Source organism: Xenopus tropicalis, chromosome 4 (genome assembly GCF_000004195.4).
Source record: "Xenopus tropicalis strain Nigerian chromosome 4, UCB_Xtro_10.0, whole genome shotgun sequence".
NCBI lineage: Eukaryota > Metazoa > Chordata > Amphibia > Anura > Pipidae > Xenopus > Xenopus tropicalis.
In genome coordinates, this window is record NC_030680.2 from 115,711,256 (window position 1) to 115,729,657 (window position 18,402).

An 18,402-nucleotide genomic window follows, 5' to 3' on the forward strand; every position below is an offset into this window, starting at 1 on the left:
AACCACAATCAGTATTTTTTGGTAACAAATACCTGGTTTAATGTATATAATGTTCTATTTCTACCTTATCCTTATATTCAACAATACAATGTTATATGTTTATAATATGATTTGCTGTTTATGGAAGGTTTACATAGCTTAACACTGGTGTGATATAGAGGTTTGCTAGATGTACAAACTCAACATGTAATAATGTTAGTGAAGCATGCACCTACTGAACTGAGAGAGGATGTTTGACTCAGGCATTCATTGTGAGGCTGACAGCATTTTACACTTCACCATTGAAAGTAAATATGTGAAATGTTAATGGCTGTTGGTGGCTCCGCCCACTTTTTTTCTAACTTTGAATGGCAAATACCCAGTGACTAACTCTGGAAACTTTAACAACCCTGGAATTAATATTTAAATAATGGCATCAGTTTAAATATAAACCAATGAAATCTAATGGGTGGAAATGGATTGGCTGTTGGTGGCTCCTCCCACTTGTTTGGGAACCCTGACATAAATAGTGTGAGCAAAGCAACATTTTAAATATAAACCAAAAAAATTCAATGGGGGAAGTCTGATTGGCTGTTGGTGGCTCCACCCACTTTTTAAAACCTAAAAATGCAGTTCCCTAGTGACCCTAGTGTTAATACTGAGAGTGGCAGCAGGTTGAATTTCCCATTGAAAATCAATAGGTAAAATCTGATTGGCTGTTGTTGACTCCACCCACTTTTTCTAACTTTGAACAGCAGTTACCAGGTGACTAGCTCTGCAAAGTTTGGAGACCTTAGTATTAATATTTAGAGAATGGCCGCAGTTTAAATTTAAACATATGAAGTCTATAGGTGAAATCTAATTGGTTGTTGTTGGCCCCACCCACTTTTCTAAACTTGGAACATAGTCACCTAGTGACAAACTGTGCAAAGTTTGGGGACCCTGACATTAAGGGGCTGATTTACTAACCCACGAATCCGACCCGAATTGGAAAAGTTCCGACTTGAAAACGAACATTTTGCGACTTTTTCGTATGTTTTGCGATTTTTTCGGCGTCTTTACGAATTTTTCGTTACCAATACGATTTTTGCGTAAAAACGCGAGTTTTTCGTAGCCTTTACGAAAGTTGCGTAAAATCTTGCGATTTTTCCGTAGCGTTAAAACTTGCGCAAAAAGTTGCGCTTTTTTCGTAGCGTTAAAACTTACGCGAAACTTCGCACCTTTTAAGTTTTAACGCTACAAAAAAGGCGCAACTTTTCGCGTAAGTTTTAACGCTACGGAAAAATCGCAAGATTTTACGCAACTTTCGTAAAGGCTACGAAAAACTCGCGTTTTTACGCAAAAATCGTATTGGTAACGAAAAATTCGTAAAGACGCCGAAAAAATCGCAAAAAATACGAAAAAAATCGCAAAATACCGATCTTTACGAAAAAAACGCAATCGGACTCATTTCGACCCGTTCGTGGGTTAGTAAATCAGCCCCTAAATGTGAGAATGGCAGCAGTTAAAATTTTCCCACTGAAAACAATGAAAGAAATGTGATTGGCTTTTGGCGTCCCCGCCCACTTTTTCTAACCTTGAGTACGAAGTCACGCAGTGACTGACTGTGCAAAGTTTGCGAACTCTGGCATCAAACCAATAAAATGCAATAGGTGAAATCTGATTGGCTGTTTGTGGCCCCGCCCACTTTTTCAAAACTAAAACTGTAGTCCTCTAGTGACCAACTGTGAAAAGTTTGGGGACTCTGGTTTTAATTCTGTGAGAATGGCAGCAGGTTGGATTTCCCCATTGAAAGTCAATAGGTAAACTCTGATTGGCTGTTGGTGGCTCCACCCACTTACAAAAATACAAAAAAACCTTAAATGCGTAGTCACCCAGTGTCTGACTATGCAAAGTTTGGGAAGCCTGGCAACAAACCAATAAAAACCAATAGGTGAAATCTGATTGGTTGTTGGTGGCTCCGCCCACTTTTAAAACTAAAATTGCAGTCCCCTAGTGACCAACTGTGAAAAGTTTGGGGACCCTGGTGTTAATACTGTGAGAATGGCAGCAGGTTGGATTTCCCCATTGAAAGTCAAAAGGTAAACTCTGATTGGCTGTTGGTGGCTCCGCCCACTTTGTCTTACCTTGAACCACAGTTACCTGGTGCCTAACTCTGCAAAGTTTGGGGACCCCGGTGTTATTACTGTGAGAATGGCAGCAGGTTGGATTTCTGCCAAGTCAATAGGTAAAATCTGATTGGCTGTTCACATCTCCGCCCACTTTTGGGCATCCAACAATCATCATATTTTCATTCAGGCTGAGCCCATGACGGTGTGATTCAAGTTTGGGGAGCGTAGCCTCAAAGCTGTAAGTTTGGCAGCAGTTTCAATTTCCCAACAAAAGTCAATGGGCCCGATTCACTAAAGTCCGAAATAAAGAGCGCTATTTATAGCATGCGTAAATCTTATCACTTCTTATTTTTCGCTCGATTCACTAAAAGGACACTTGTCATAATTAAGAAGCGATGTTCTTGGCGTTATTTATCTTGCGACAACATATTTTCAAGCAATATATTACGCAGCGCACAACACATTACGCAGCGTGCGATATTTTACGCAGAGCGCAATATATTACCCACGTAACCATTACTTTCTGAAGACTACCATTCTGAAAATTTTGCGCTCTGCGTAAAATATCGCGTGCTGCGTAATATGTTGTGCGCTGCGTAATATATTGCTTGAAAATATGTTGTCGCAAGATAAATAACGCCAAGAACATCGCTTCTTAATTATGACAAGTGTCCTTTTAGTGAATCGAGCGAAAAAGAAGTGATAAGATTTTTAACGCATGCTATAAATAGCACTCCTTATTTCGGACTTTAGTGAATCGGGCCCAATGGGTACAATATGATTGGCTGCTGTTGGCCCCTCCCACTTTGCGGGGTTTTTTGTTTTTTTTTTAAACCCTGAATGTGTAGTCACCCAGTGACTGACTGTGCAAAGTTGGAAAATCTGGCATCAAACCAATAAAAATCAATAGGTGAAATTTGATTGGCTGTTGGTGGCTCCGCCCACTTTTCCAAACTTTAACTGCAGTCCCCTAGTGACCAAGTGTAAAAAGTTTGGGGACCCCGACGTTAGTACTGTGAGAATGGCAGCAGGTTGAATTTCCGCCAAATCAATAGGTAAAATCTGATTGGCTGTTCACAGCTCCGCCCACTTTTGGGCATCCACTAATCATCCTATTTTCATTCAGGCTGACCCCATGACTATGTGATTCAAAGCTGTAAGATTGGCAGCAGTTTCAATTTCCCCATTAAAGTCAATGATTAAAATTTGATTGGCTGTTGTTGGCCCCTCCCACTTTGGGGTCATCCAACAAATGTTGCTGCTTCATTTGGGGTGACCCCATGATTATGTTATTCAAGTTTGGGGGGTGTAGCTTCAAAGCTGTAAGTGTGGCAGCAGTTTGAAAATCTTCCCTGTCAAAGTCAATGGGAAAATTGGGGGGTTTGGAGCGGCACCACAAAAAGACGGGGGGGCACAACCGCTTAGAAAAGCACAAGCAACCTGCTCCGATATTGGGCCAAGATGTGTGGGGAGTTTGGGTGTTGTACCCCTAAAACTGTAGGAGGAGTAGTGTTTAGAAAATGGGGGGCGCTAAGAAGAAGAAGCGGAAGAATAAGCTAAAGTTGAAGAACAGTATGTTGGGATTTTCAACCCAACATAATTACCCCAGAACAATGGCAAGAAATACTAACAGCATATAAAGGAACAACGAATTGTACCAACCACATAGAAACCCACACTAAAATCACACACAGATGGTATCTAACGCCAAAAAGAATAAGCCAAATCAACCCCCAATACTCAAAGCTATGTTGGAGACAATGCGGACAACAAGGAACACTCTTACATACTGTATGTGCTGGGAATGCCCTTCAGTTAAACCTTTCTGGACAGAGGTCTTCAACTTAATTAAACATAAACTGGGATAAACTTTACCTCTACAACCTCAAATAGCATTACTGCAACTATACCCGCCAGGCACACCACCTACTAATAAAAAGCTTCTATTCCACATCTATAACACAGCGCTCTCCCTCCTTGCGAAATTGTGGAAACAACCTTCCACCCCCAACATACAACATTTAATTCAACAAGTTAACTTCAGAGCGACAATGGAGAAAATGACAGCTACTACTCCCGACCGCAAAAACAAATTGGCCTTAATTTGGGATCCCTGGCATAATGACCAAGTAACAATTAATGTATAAAAGCCTTATAACCTCCACAACAAAGCTTCTACAAATACCACACCGCCCAGATTTAGATGCAATGTAAAACTAAAACCTTCCATAAGTATATATGTACGTAGATATGCTTTTCATCTTTTGTATGTTACTTATGTAATAACTTTCCTTTTCTTTCTGTTATATGATGTAACTTTGTTCAATTACTCAATAAACAATATGAGTTAAAAAAAAAACAATAAGAGGTTGCCATTGGGACACTACTGTGACATTACAGCCAGGGTATCTATCACTCAGTCTCAAAGCAGGTCAGCTATGACATCACAATGAGAGGTTGCTATAGTAACATCATTGTGACATAACAGCTATCTAGTTGTAAACAAACCCGGAACTACCGGCTCAGTGTGTGTTTGTTAGTTGAAGGTGCTATACGCTCTTCAGCTAAAATCACACATTTAAGAAGAAAAAAAATGTATTTTAACTTATTTTTCAACATTCAAAAGGTGAGTGGCTTCTCTTTATTCCAAAGAGATTTGTTTTTTATTTGCTCTTATCCAAGGGCTGAATTTAATACTGATATAGGTTTATAAACACAAAGTTGGGTAATACTATTAATGTCTTTCTGCATTTTAGAATTAATTATATACATACACAAACCCTAATATATATATATATATACAGGTATGGGACCCATTATCCAGAATGCTCGGAACCTGGGTTTTTGGGATAAGGGGTCTTTCCGTAATTCAGATATCCTACCTAAAGTCTGCTAAAAACATTATTTAAACAGTAATTAAACCCAATAGGATTGGTTTGCCTCCAATATGGATTAATTATATCTTAGTTTGGATTAGGTACAAAGTACTGTTTTATTATTACAGAGAAAAAGGAAATCATTTTTAAAAAAGTGAATTATTTGATTAAAATGGAGTCTATGGGAGATGACCTTTCTGTAATTCAGATTTCTGGATAAGGGGTCCGATACCTGTATATATATATATATACACACACACACATTTATTTTAATGATGATGTCATATTAACTTAATCATCCATCAAAAAGTGTTTTTGAATAATAATAGAAATGCTGAAAAAATCAGCTGTAGTGATCAGCACATTTTTTTACCAGCCATGGATTTGCAGCATATTTCTGCATTTTGCCATTGGCGAATTGTTTTGCGAAACTTCCGTGAAAATTCGTTGCGGAAAAATTTGTCACGTGCAAAAAAAGCGTGGTTGCATCAAAATAGGCGCGGCCTCGCCAAATTGGGTGCGGTCGTGTAAAAAAAAGCGACAAGTGTGTTCCAGTATTTTTTTTTGTTGTTTCAAAAATTTTACTGCGTAGTGAAACGGGACAGATTCACTCATCACTAGTAACCAGTTTCATTGGAAGCTACTGATTGCTATTGGTGACTGATCCTGGCTTTTCACATAAGGGGATAAACCTCTTACCTATTTAATACTTAAATCTAGGATTTAGATTTTCCAGTATTTGCTAACATTAGTGGTGTCAGGTTACCATGATGACATCACAATAGAGGTTGCCATAGTGACACTTCTGTGACAGCAGGTCAGCTATGACATCACAATGAGATTGCGTTCTAGTTATCTAGTAATAAACAAACCCAGAACTACTTGCTCAGTGCGTGTTTTTTAGTTGAAGGTGTTATACGCTCTTCAGCTAAAATCACAACTTATTTTAAAAACAACTTATTTTTTAAATTATTTTTCAACACACAAAAGGTGAGTGGCCTCTCTACATTCTATAGATTTGTACACACACATTTATTTTAATGTATTATTAACTTAATTGTCCATCAAAAAGTGTTTTTGAATAATAAAAAAAATGCAATTAGTTTTCCACTACACATTAACTACATATGTTACTTATTTCAGTTCAGGCCTCTCTTATTCACCCTTATTCTTAATTCAAATGGCTTTTTACTAATTATTTAGGAGGAGGTTAAGGATAGCTCAGATTCTATCTGGTTATGGATGTCTTTATATGTATTTTCTTCTAATATTTTTCTATTCATTTCACAGAAACAAAATTATAAATCCAATATGATACTAAACAGAATGAAGATAATATACATATATTTAATCAAGTACATGATTATTGTAGGAGTGATTGTACAGTGTATCCAACCAGCTTTCGGTAAGTAGAGGAATGACAACTGCAGTTAATGGGAACTAATCTGATCTGAGGGATAGGTTTTGGGTGGAGCTTTAGTCTTGAAAAATTCCAACTTTTTTATATACTTATTGTACAGCGCTGCGGAATATGTTGGCGCCTTATAAATAAATGTAAATAATAATAATATCTGAGCTATTTGTGATTTATAAAGGGGAAGGGATAACATCAGAATATAAAAATAGCATAATCTCTAGGACTTGCAGAGCTCAGCCTTTATGAATATACAGACCAGATAGACAAGCAGTGATAAGATCATAGTACCCAATAAAATGTACACATAGTAAGAACAGTAAATCATGCATTAAACAGGGTCTGTATGCATGAATGTGCGTATTAATGAGTGCATGAAAGTGAGCATAGGAGTTATATTTATTACAACTATGGCTGATGCCACACCAGGCGTAGGGCTGATTTTTTCGGCAAGCGGAAAAACGCTTGCCGAAAAATCAGCCCTACGCCTGCTACTTGTGCCTGCACCCGAATGAATGGAATACGCTCGGGCGCAGGCACATGTAGCCGATATACGCACGAAAACGCGTGAGAATGCAAAGTCTCGCGTTTTCTTGCGTATATCGGCTACATGTGCCTGCGCCCGAGCGTATCCCATTCATTCGGGTGCAGGCACAAGTAGCAGGCGTAGGGCTGAATTTTCGGCAAGCGTTTTTCCGCTTGCCGAAAAAATCAGCCCTACGCCTGGTGTGGCATCAGCCTAACAGAGGAGGGTTAAATATAGGGATAAGGGGCAAGTGTTGGATTAGTTGGATTAAGGAAATTAGACTACAGGTGCACCAGATATAAGGATTTTCACTTATACATGTTTGTTTTGGCAGCGACACCTATAAAAAGAGTGCAAGTAACTGAACCCCCCAAGCAAATTACTGTGAATGCCAGTCACTTGGAAGAGGGAAATGGACACCGTACAGGAAATAAATTCAATTATAAAGTAATTATTATTGAAGCAGTTATGATGGTAGCAATTGCATTGCTAGGAGCAGTTGGATGGTAAGTCTTTAACAATAATAACACATTATTTATCTAAATCTATATTTATTTACAGTTAGCCAGACACATACAATTTGCAGGATTCTTAATTATTCTATGCCTTGTGCTAAGTGCTGGTGATCACTTTTACTGATTTAACTGAGCTGGACTTCTATATAGTCTTACAAGCTATTAAATGCCAAAATTTTACATTTGATTTTTGGGTTTTTTTGCACTTCATATATATCAGACATTCAAGGTTTTGAACTGTTGTTTGAAAGGGCAAAAAAAACTAAAATAGTAAAAAAATGTCAAATTTGAATGTTGGTACATCACCCAATATGCCCTGAAAAAAATATAGTTTAACAGATTCTTTATATTGTAATCATTGACCTATCAAGGTATGTCCCCATGACTTCCACACCTATTCCCCTTTTGTTCCCCCAGAATAATGAATGTAAATTCATGGAGATCATGGTTTCTTACCAGACCCCCCCTTTTCATGCCCCCCATGACTACATATTTTTTTACCCCTATAGTTATGCTACTGGGGAGGGATTTAATGTGTGAACCTTATCATCTCAACAAACTGCTCCCTTCCCATTTGCAGGTTTCTATATTACAAACTAAAGACAAAGGAGACAATCAACAATAAACCAAAGGGAACAGAGGAATCACAGACTAAGCTCTTAATATCTAAAATCACTTGGTTCACATGGTTCTCAGCAAAATGTTCCCTTGAACTGCTCACGCTTCTTTACCACAAACTAAGGAAAAAGAAGCCAATATATGATGAAGAAAAGGCCATAGAGAAATCTCAGCCTAAGCCATCTACCACTTTGAGGTTTGTATTGCATTTAACGTGACCATTTTATTTCTCTGTAAATTTTTCTGTTACGGGTATAATGAAACACCTTGTTCACTGTATATAAGTTGCAGCTATACTTAATGCTGGTATTTAAAAAGTCATTGTACCCTTTAGTTATGATGCCACCTCTAAGTCACTACAGGTATGGGACCTGTTATCCAGAGGGGTTTTCCGGATAAGGGATCTTTCTGTAATTTGGATCTCCTACCTTTAGTCTACTAAAAAAATTATTTAAACATTAATTAAATACAATAGGATTGTTTTGGCTCCAATGAGGATTAATTATATCTTAGTTGGGATCAAGTATAAGGTACTGTTTTATTATTACAGAGAAAAAGGAAATAATTTTTTAAAAATGCGACTTATTTGAGTAAAATGAAGTCTATGGGAGATGACCTTTCCGTAATTCAGAACTTTCTGGATAATGGGTTTCCGGATAAGGGGTCCGATACCTGTATAAGCTTAAAAAAAATAAACATGCCATGGATCCCCTAGCAACTACTATACACATTGCAGGTCAAGAAGTATGAGATTTGATTTGATAAGATGTTTTCCTCACAACACCTAATGAAAGGTTTATTCATATTTATTTCTTCTCTTTCTTCAGTAGTAAAGACAAGAAGAAAAAGACAAAAAAGGAGAAGAAAAATGCTCCTGTGAATAAATCTGTGGTACAACCAGAAGATTTATCAAAGGAACCTGAACACGTGGCACCAGTCAGTGTTATATCTGCGGAACAGGAACACGAGGAATCAGCCAGTGTTTCTATGCCACCTATTATTCCAGAGGTTTACAAACCTGCTGTGGAAAGTGAGAAAGAAACTTGCTCCAAAGTTAAATATAAGAGGTAAGATTGTTAATCTTAAACTTCAAAGCCCAAATCATGGGATGAAATCATTATTCTAGTATCATTTTCTTGTAATGTGGCAATGTTTCTACTTACCAGGTTTTAATATAACTATTATTATCTCTATTACGTTAGAATTATGTGGGATATTTTGTATTATCTTATGATTTCATTTGCTTGTCCAGGATAACAGTCTTGACGTGGATAGAAGAGATCACAGATGATGAGGATGATGAAGTATCACATACTCATCAAATTAAAGAATGCCAAAAAGAGATTCCTGTGGCTCTTAAACCCAAAATGTGAGTTCATCTAAATCTACACTGTTTAGACTACATAATTTATCATAACTATGTATATATATTTATGTATTTGTACTAAGGGTAGGTATAGAGTAAGTGGGCAATGCAGCCAGAAATATTGTTTGCACTGTGTGCTTGACACTGGAATTACAAGTGGAATAAGATGTTTTAAAATGTTTAGCGCATTGCTATATCCCAGTTTATATATTGACAACTGTATTTCACATATTACAAAGGGTTTGTTATATTTGATTATTAACCCTTTGTATGCTGGCTACCCTTTGATGTGTTGTGTAGCGATATTTAAACTAGGAATGCACCAAACCCAGTTTTTTGGGTTCCGCCGAACCCCCAAATCCATGTTCAGGGATTAGGCCGAATACTGAACCGACTCAGAATCTTAATTAGCATATGCTAATTAGGACTTGGAAGGGTTAAATGTTTATGTAAATTTATGTGGCAACATTAACCCTTCCAAATCCTAATTAGCATATTCTAATTAGGATTCGGATTAGTTCGGCCAGGACTGTGGATTCGGCCCGAATAGGAACCCTGCTGAAAAAGGCCGAATCCTGGATTCGGTGCATCCCTAATTTAAACACTAGCATGACATAGCTCAAACAACTGGCTAGAAATCGAGAATTTACAAAAAAACATGACAGAATATTCTCGGGTGCATTTTTTCTCAGAAAAAAACAGGCACACAAGCAAGAACCATATTGTTCCATTTATTTTCAATTATGATAAAAAAACTATATAATAATTAATAAGTTAATAAAGTTGTTAGCAAATATTCCCATTGACTGCTATACAACCAAGCCAGCTTTAATTGGTGAGTTTCTTCTGGCGAGTTTTTCCATTTTTTCCTTTATTAAATCCCTCCTATTTGAGGTTTCAGAAAATACTTTCCAAAACGCCAATTCGATTTTTGACAAATCAGCCCCTCTGCCCCCTTTTGCACCAGTGCTATAGATTCTAAAAGGGTTAATGCTACAATTGTATATTTACATTCAGGTGATGCAGAATGTAAAATCAACTTTAGCAGTGCATTTTATTACATTTAAAGTAATCTTTCTACTTTTGTTTCAGGAGGCAGGTAACGGAACCTAAGAAGGACCCAGAGTTACCTGTTGCTACTGCAAAGCCTAAAACCATTCCAGATGGTTTAAAGTGAGTTTGCTAAACTGAAGCAAATATTTGCTTTCTTATAATCCATAGACCATAAAGCTCTCCTTTTAATTGAAGAATATTATCAAATTCTATTTTTGAACAAAATTATTTGAAAATTTATCATGACTTCCCGTCAGCTCTCCTTTTAATTGAAGAATATTATCAAATTCTATTTTTGAACAAAATTATTTGAAAATTTATCATGACTTCCCGTCATTACTATTTATTGGATTAATTTATTAGAAATTGAAGTAATGCAAACTATTCTGGTTATTTCCCTTATTAGGCAACAGAAAAATGTAAATCCAAAATAATTGTAGCTTCACTTTGATGCTTCAAGTTCCGTTTCAGCACCGTAGAATATATTTTGTTGTTTCAGTTTTTAAAATGTTTAGCTCATTGCTATATCCCAGTTCATATAATGACAACTGTATTTCACATATTACAAAGGGTTTGTTATGTTTGGCCATTAACCCTTTGTATGCTGGCTACCTTTTGATGTATTGTGTATTGATATTTAAACACTGGCATGACATAGATCAAACAAATGACTAGAAATCTAGAATTTGCTATTCTGACAATAGCAGTGCATCTATTACATTTAAAGGGATCTTTTTTTACATATAAAGTTATGACCCACCCAACACAAGACAAACATAATATGTTTATACTTTTGTTTCAGGAGGAAGACAACGGAACCTAAGAAGGACCCAGAGTTGCCTGTTGCTACTGCTAAGCCTAAAACCACTCCAGATGGTTTAAAGTGAGTTTGCTAAACTGAAGCATATATTTGCTTTCTTATAATTCATAGACCATAAAGCTCTCCTTTTAATTGCAAAATATCATCAAATTCTATTTTTGAACAAAATTATTTGAAAAGTATTAGGACTTCCCATCATTCCTATTTATTGGATTAATTTATGAGAAATCGAAGTAATGCCAACTATTCTGGTTATTTCCCTTATTAGGCAACAGAAAAATGTAAATCCAAAATAATTGTAGCTTCACTTTGATGCTTCAAGTTCCCTTTCAGCACCTTAGCATGTATTTTTTTTGTTTAAGGTTTTAAAATGTTTAGCTCATTGCTATATCCCAGTTCATATAATGACTGTATATCACATATTATTATTAAAGGGTTTGTTATGTTTGGCAATTAACCCTTTGTATGCTGGCTACCCTTTGACGTGTTGTGCATTGATATTTAAACACTGACACGACATAGATCAAATAACTGACTAGAAATCTAGAATTTGCTATTCTGACAATACGAGCCATACTTAAGAAAAAAACATGACAGAATTCTCGGGTGTGTTTTTTCTCAGAAAAAAACACGCACACAAGGGACAACCATATTGTTCCATTTATTTTCAATTATGATAAAAAAAACTATACCATAATTAATGTTAATAAAGTTGTTAGCGAATATTCCCATTGACGGCTATACAACCAAGCCAGCTTTTAATTGGTGAGATTAGAAGGGTTAATGCTATAATTACAAATGTATGTACATTCAGGTGATGCAGAATATAAAGTCAACTTTAGCAGTGCATCTATTACATTTAAATGAATTATACTTTTGTTTTAGGAGGCAGGCAACGGAACCAAAGAAGGACCCACAGTTAGCTGTTTCTACTGCCAAGCCTAAAGATGGTTTAAAGTGAGTTTGCTAAACTGAAGCTAATCTTTTTTATTTTTGCTTTAAATGATAATTATTGGAGTAATTGCATTTTTCAAGCTATCGTTTCTCATTACCCATATGAAGATGAAATCTAAGGGGAAGAAATCTTCATACTTATGAGACTAAAGTGGTGATTTGTTATGTAACTCATCAGTACCTTTAAACTTTTTGTTTTGCTTTAGGGCAAGTAAGAAGAAAACTGTGAAACATGAAGCACCAGATATAAAACCTAAACCTGAGAAGCCAACTGAAGACAAACTGCCTGTTGTTCCTGAATGCCAGGAACTTCCTAAGCCTAATTGGTAAGTATAAACTGTTTAGCTTAGGTTTCTATATGATTTTGTATCTGGAAATTGTCATGTTTTGCCCATTTAATCCATTAACATTTGATCTGCCATGACATGCATACATTGGCACAATATACATCAAATAGCTGACAAAGCAATTTCTTTAGAAGATAAAAATAAAAAATTGAACAAGTTTTTAAAAGAATAAAATAGATGCTCATCCAGTCTGTAGTGCCATTCTTGTATTTGTACATCACACTGGGTAATCAATAATTTAACTTGGGAAAACACTGTAGGGCCTAAACTAATTACCTTACTTGGTTACATGATTTCCCCACATGGTTTATCATTGATTTTAGCATTTTTTAATGGCTTATCAGCAATAAAAACAATTATAGAGGTAACTTCCAGAGGTAACTGGAAGTGCTTGGTTCCTTTTCAGCATCTTTAAGATTACTATTATTTGTTTTCAGTGCGTCTCAGTTCTTAAAGGATATCATGAGAAATCAACTTGGAACAGATAAGGACCAAGATCCAGAGACTGTATGGAAAAGCATTTTGAAGGGCAATGGAAAAGTCTATGAGCAGAAGCTGGAATCCAAGGCCAAGATATCACCGAAGTTATCTAAAGAGTTGCAAGAACATTTCCAAAAACATCGTGCATCAAAGACTTCCATTTGCACTGGTGTAGGATCTTCTGATGCGCTGCTTGCACACCCGCAAGATATACCTGGGGCTTATAAAACTACACTGTGAGTTTCTAAAACCTCTGAGGTTAAAATATGACATTTATGTAGTGATTCTTGTTACACACACATTACATAGAGATGGGAATATTTAGGTTTGGTTGTTTAAATAAATGGATCTCTTTTACATAACTTGGATCTTCTGGGTGGGACTGAAGCTAAAAGTAGAATGACTTATGGGGTTAATACTATCCATCCAAGTCTAATGGAAGAGACCAAAGATCTTGCATCTTAGCTCAGACTCTTACTTCGCTGTCCGTGCTTCTGATGTATGTCTTTTTATTCAGACACCCTTGGGCAATGCATCTGATTCATTAAATGCTGGAATTTTAGCTTTTAAAATGTGGTACAAACAATTCTATAATCCTTTCAAATATTATTTCAGAACCCGAACTTATATAGGATCAAGAGATAAGCCGATTGTACCGAGTGAAGTGCTTCGACAAACTATAGAGTGAGTTTGCTAAACTGACCTTTCTGCTTTTTTTTTGCACATAACAAACAAAAAACTCTCAAACTGTCTTCCTAACACAAAAATATCATCATATACTATTAGCTTCTGAAGTATAAGAAGTATTGGAATAACTGCAGCCTTTTAAGCAATCTCTCATTACTCTAAAGAAATATTCCTCAAAGAGAAATGTGGCTAATAATTAGGCGCTTAAAGTGATTTTTCAAGTTATTTTGTTTTGCATTTTTAAACATATTGTTTTGTTACAGGGATAGGCAATCCAGAACTCAGAATCAACATGAAGTAATTCATGTGGCAAAGCCTCAGCAACAGACAGAATAGCCAAACATGTAAGTTTTTGAAAGGTTGAAACTATGAAATTGTGTGTGAGAGAACTGAAACTAGAGTAATAGGTGTTAAAAATGTTTTTACTTCTTGAATTTTAGGAGTTTACCTGTTAAGTCAGAGAAGGACTCAACCGCATAGATTGAAATCCTATCCTAACATTTCAAGATAGTGTTTAAATGTGATAATGTACTGTTGCCCTGCACTGCTAAAACTGGTGTGTTTTCTTCAGAAACACTACTATAGTATATATAAATAAGCTGCTGTATAGCCATGGAGGCAGCCATTTAATCTGTAAAAATGGAGAAAAGGCAAAGGTTACAAAACAGATAAGGGGTAAGGTTTGTAGAATACAATGGTATGTGACAGAAATTATCTGTCATGTATATGTAACCTGTGCCATTTAACATTATTTCTATTTGAATAGCAACTTTTACCAGCATGGCAACAGTACATTTTAATTACTTTTCATTTGTTTTTAAGCTTTATGGTAACAAATAAAAGAGAGAGGGGCAAAGATTCATCATTCCTAAAGAGTTAGGATGGGAAGAGCTGTACTATGTACCAAAGTGCATGTTTTTAATTAACAATTCCCACATACCTACATAATGTAGGGAGCAGTACAACAGAGTTACAGTGACTTCAAGCCAAACCATATAAAGGTTACTGTTTTACATTCCCAAAACATAGTGATTGACTGGTATAAGCCTTGCTGTCTACCTTGCTAGTAGCATATAATCCTATAGAAATTTAAAAATCACAAGGCCACCATTTAACCCTTTGGGCAATAGCCACAGTTGTGTCTACATGAACTGTTACTAGACCACAGAGACCTTATCCGCACACCCTAGCACTCCAAAATTCTGTGCCCGGAGCACACTGCTGGGGGGATCGGCACCCTCCAAAAACACTATAGCAACAAAAAAGCAAATGGCACTCAGGGCTACAAACAAGGGTAAAACCCTTTTAGAAGTTTATTGCAGAGGTGCAACGTTTCGGGGCAAAGTGACCCCTTTATCAAGCCTTGATAAAGGGGTCACTTTGCCCCGAAACGTTGCACCTCCGCTAGGGTGTGCGGATAAGGTCTCTGTGGTCTAGTAACAGTTCATGTAAACTTCTAAAAGGGTTTTACCCTTGTTTGTAGCCCTGAGTGCCATTTGCTTTTTTGTGTCTACATGAACTGCACATTGATTCCAACTGATTAAAATATAAGCCAGAGCTATACAATTTATGGTGCCTGATACTCAGATCCTTGGTTACATAGTTAATTTGGGTTAAAAAAAAGTCCATCAAGTCAACCCTTCCAAATGACCCCCAATGCATAAATAGATAGATTTCTTGATACCTATACAGAGCTATCATATATACACTATCATATATAAACAATAAATACTGATGTCTATACTTAATATATACTGTACACTTAGGGGCTGATTTACTAAGACACGATTTCGAATCCGAATTGGAAAAATTCCGATTGGAAACGAACATTTTGCGACTTTTTCGTACTTTTTGCGATTTTTTCGGCGTCCTTACGATTTTTGTGTAAAATCGCGAGTTTTTCGGCGTCTTTACGATTTTTACGTAAAAACGCGAGTTTTTCGGCGTCTTTACGATTTTTGCGTAAAAACGCGAGTTTTTCGTAGCCATTACGAAAGTTGCACAAAGCCGCGATTTTGTTCGTAGCGTTAACACTTGCGCGCAAAGTCGCGCCTTTTTCGTAGCGTTAAAACTTAAAAGCGTGACGTTTCGCGCAAGTTTTAATGCTACGAAAAAATCGCGACTTTGCGCAACTTTCGTAATGGCTACGAAAAACTCGCGTTTTTACGCAAAAATCGTAAAGACGCCGAAAAACTCGCGTTTTTACGCAAAAATCGTAAAGACGCCGAAAAAAAAAATCGCAAAATTACCAATCATTACAAAAAAGCAATCGGACGCATTCGGCCCGTTCGTGGGTTAGTAAATGTGCCCCTAAGTAGATCTTAGAATATAATAATAATGATTAATAACATTTCTTTGTTTATGGGTTATCAGTAATGTAGGTTATCAGTAATATAAATAATGATAATTATAGCACCTTTAAAGGTATAAACTTTCATTAGCCAATAAATGGAATTTAAAAGCTTATAGCTACATAGTCGGGAGCTTTTTTAAGGTTTGTTTCCAGCATTTTTACAATTTTTTTTTTTGTTTCAGCACTTTGAACAAATGAAACGTAAAGGAGAAGTCCAAAAATATATGGTTACGTAATGAGGATGAGAGGATAATGTGCATATGGAGTATCACAAGGAGCCGGGGAACAGACGCAGCCGAACGATGGAGGGAGCCGCAGGTCGGGGAGATGGAGGATGCTGGGGAGGGAGCTGGTGGGAGGACGTTGGCCCGGCCTGGCCCGCCTGTGACTCAATGTGGCCCCCGAGCCAAAAACTTTGCCCACCCCTGCTCTAGATGGACAGTCCTGCAGAAAACAATGATAGAATATCGATGTAAGGATGGTGCAGAACTTTGGATCCGATGCACCATGGACCGACCAACAGGATTCATAAGAAGATTACACACATTTTACGTAACTTTTTTCTAAATCAATAAAACTTTTAATAAAAATTTCCAGAAAGATAATCTTGTTTGCCACTTTGATACATTTTTAATATAGTGTCATTTTTAACTAACACAACTATATTATTATTATTGAAAAATATCATGGGCATAATTATTAAGCTTAATAAGAGATACAAATACCCATTTTAAGCTAATGGCACATGGGGTGTTTTATCCCATGGTGTATTTTAGCTGGTGGGAGACACTACTGCTGGCATTAGCGGGAACTACCTGACACCGCTGGTATGAGTGGTTCTTGTCCAAAACAACATTAAAAAACATTAGAGCATCTTTAGGTTTAAATGAACCAGTAGTAGTGTCAGTACTCAGAAGCAGAAAATATGAGGCAGTTTTGTCAACATTTCAATATAACTAGCTCAATACTATATATTTTTTTCTCAATAGAGACTGTGATTAGTTTGCAAATCATTTTAATAACTTGAGATCTTTAGTTTTTATAGTACAGGTATGGGATCCGTTATCCGGAAACCCATTATCCAGAAAGTTCCAAATTACGGAAAGGCCATCTCCCTAAGACTCCATTATAAGAAAATAATTCACATTTTTAAAAATGATTTCCTTTTTCTCTGTAATAATAGAACAGTACCTTGTACTTGATTCCAACTAAGATATAATGAATCCTTACTGGAGGGTAAACAATCCAATTGGGTTTAAATGATTTTTTAGTAGACTTAAGGTATAGAGATCCAAATTACGAAAAGATCACTGGGTCCCAAGTATTCTGGATAATAGGTCCTATACCCGTAGAAGAAATAAGCAATGTAATGTACAATGAAGTCATTGTAGTAAGATTAAGAAGTAGATAAAGTGGAGAGAGAGAGAGGTAAGTAAAGGGGATGGTGGAAATGGGGATATTGACCAGTGTATCTGTATTTGGGATTTCAGTGGATTCCCAAGGTATTAGGAACCTAGGTGAGGGGGGCAATGTTGTATTCATTGGACAATATTGTATGATTTGGTTTTTCAGAGGTGGGATGGTGTTTATGTTTGATAAGTCCTATATATTGTCCTGCTGTTCAGTAGCAAAGAAGTTCAAAGGCAGTTTAGTGTTGTGGGCCCTCTTTCAGGTATAAATATTTAGATAAGTTCTGCTTGGGTAAGTTGTATTGAACCTTGAGACCAAATGCTGTAAGAATGTTAGGGTTGAATAGCTGCACCATAATTTTCAGGCCAATAGTTTCCCAGTTTTTGGTAAGGCCAGGAATCCTTGTTTCTAGAACACTAATAGGTGTTTGCTTTGCTGGGAAACTGTGGTTATGCTTTATAGTTAAAATATAGTGGAAAATTACCACAAATCTATACCTACTGCTATTTTTAATTTACGAGTGGTAACTTTAGTTATACTGCTTCCAAAATAAATTAAATATATAGTGAAACCTGAATTTTACATCCCCTGATTTTACGGTTTCCCTTATTTTACGCAGTTTTTTGTGCTCCCACCAATATATAAAGCATAATACATTTTCTTGTTTATTCCACCATATTGCAATGCCACATCTCTTACTTAAAACTGCTCATGATATCACAAATCTTCCTTTCTTACACGCTTTACAAACTTCTACTGTTCTATATTTACATTAAAGTAAATGTGCTTGAGGCTTGTTCTAGCACATATTTCTTGGGCCAGTCAGTCTACCACCCAGAAGAAAACATTTTGAGGAACATAAATAAATATGTGAGATTAGAGCTCACCACAGA

The 18,402-nt window shown here is 36.5% G+C and overlaps 1 protein-coding gene across 1 annotated transcript; it reads left to right on the top strand.

Annotated features, from left to right (window-relative positions):
• The first annotated feature begins 5,975 nt into the window (after positions 1-5,975).
• LOC116410447 (calpastatin-like) lies at positions 5,976-16,434 on the top strand. Its single transcript, XM_031901061.1, has 13 exons — positions 5,976-6,371; positions 7,241-7,412; positions 8,002-8,235; positions 8,867-9,106; positions 9,292-9,408; positions 10,498-10,578; positions 11,261-11,341; positions 12,164-12,235; positions 12,439-12,558; positions 13,017-13,295; positions 13,675-13,743; positions 14,010-14,090; positions 16,282-16,434. The coding sequence occupies exons 1-12, from the start codon at positions 6,209-6,211 to the stop codon at positions 14,080-14,082; spliced, it is 1,701 nt and encodes a 566-aa protein (XP_031756921.1). The 5' UTR covers positions 5,976-6,208; the 3' UTR covers positions 14,083-14,090; positions 16,282-16,434.
• The last annotated feature ends 1,968 nt before the right edge of the window (positions 16,435-18,402 follow it).

Coding starts and splice junctions, on each gene's coding strand:
- LOC116410447 (XM_031901061.1), top strand. CDS start 6,209: ATGTCTTTATATGTATTTTCTTCTAATATTTTTCTATTCATTTCACAG. Junction 6,372..7,240: donor GTGTATCCAACCAGCTTTCG/GTAAGTAGAGGA, acceptor TTGTTTTGGCAG/CGACACCTATAAAAAGAGTG. Junction 12,559..13,016: donor GAACTTCCTAAGCCTAATTG/GTAAGTATAAAC, acceptor ATTTGTTTTCAG/TGCGTCTCAGTTCTTAAAGG.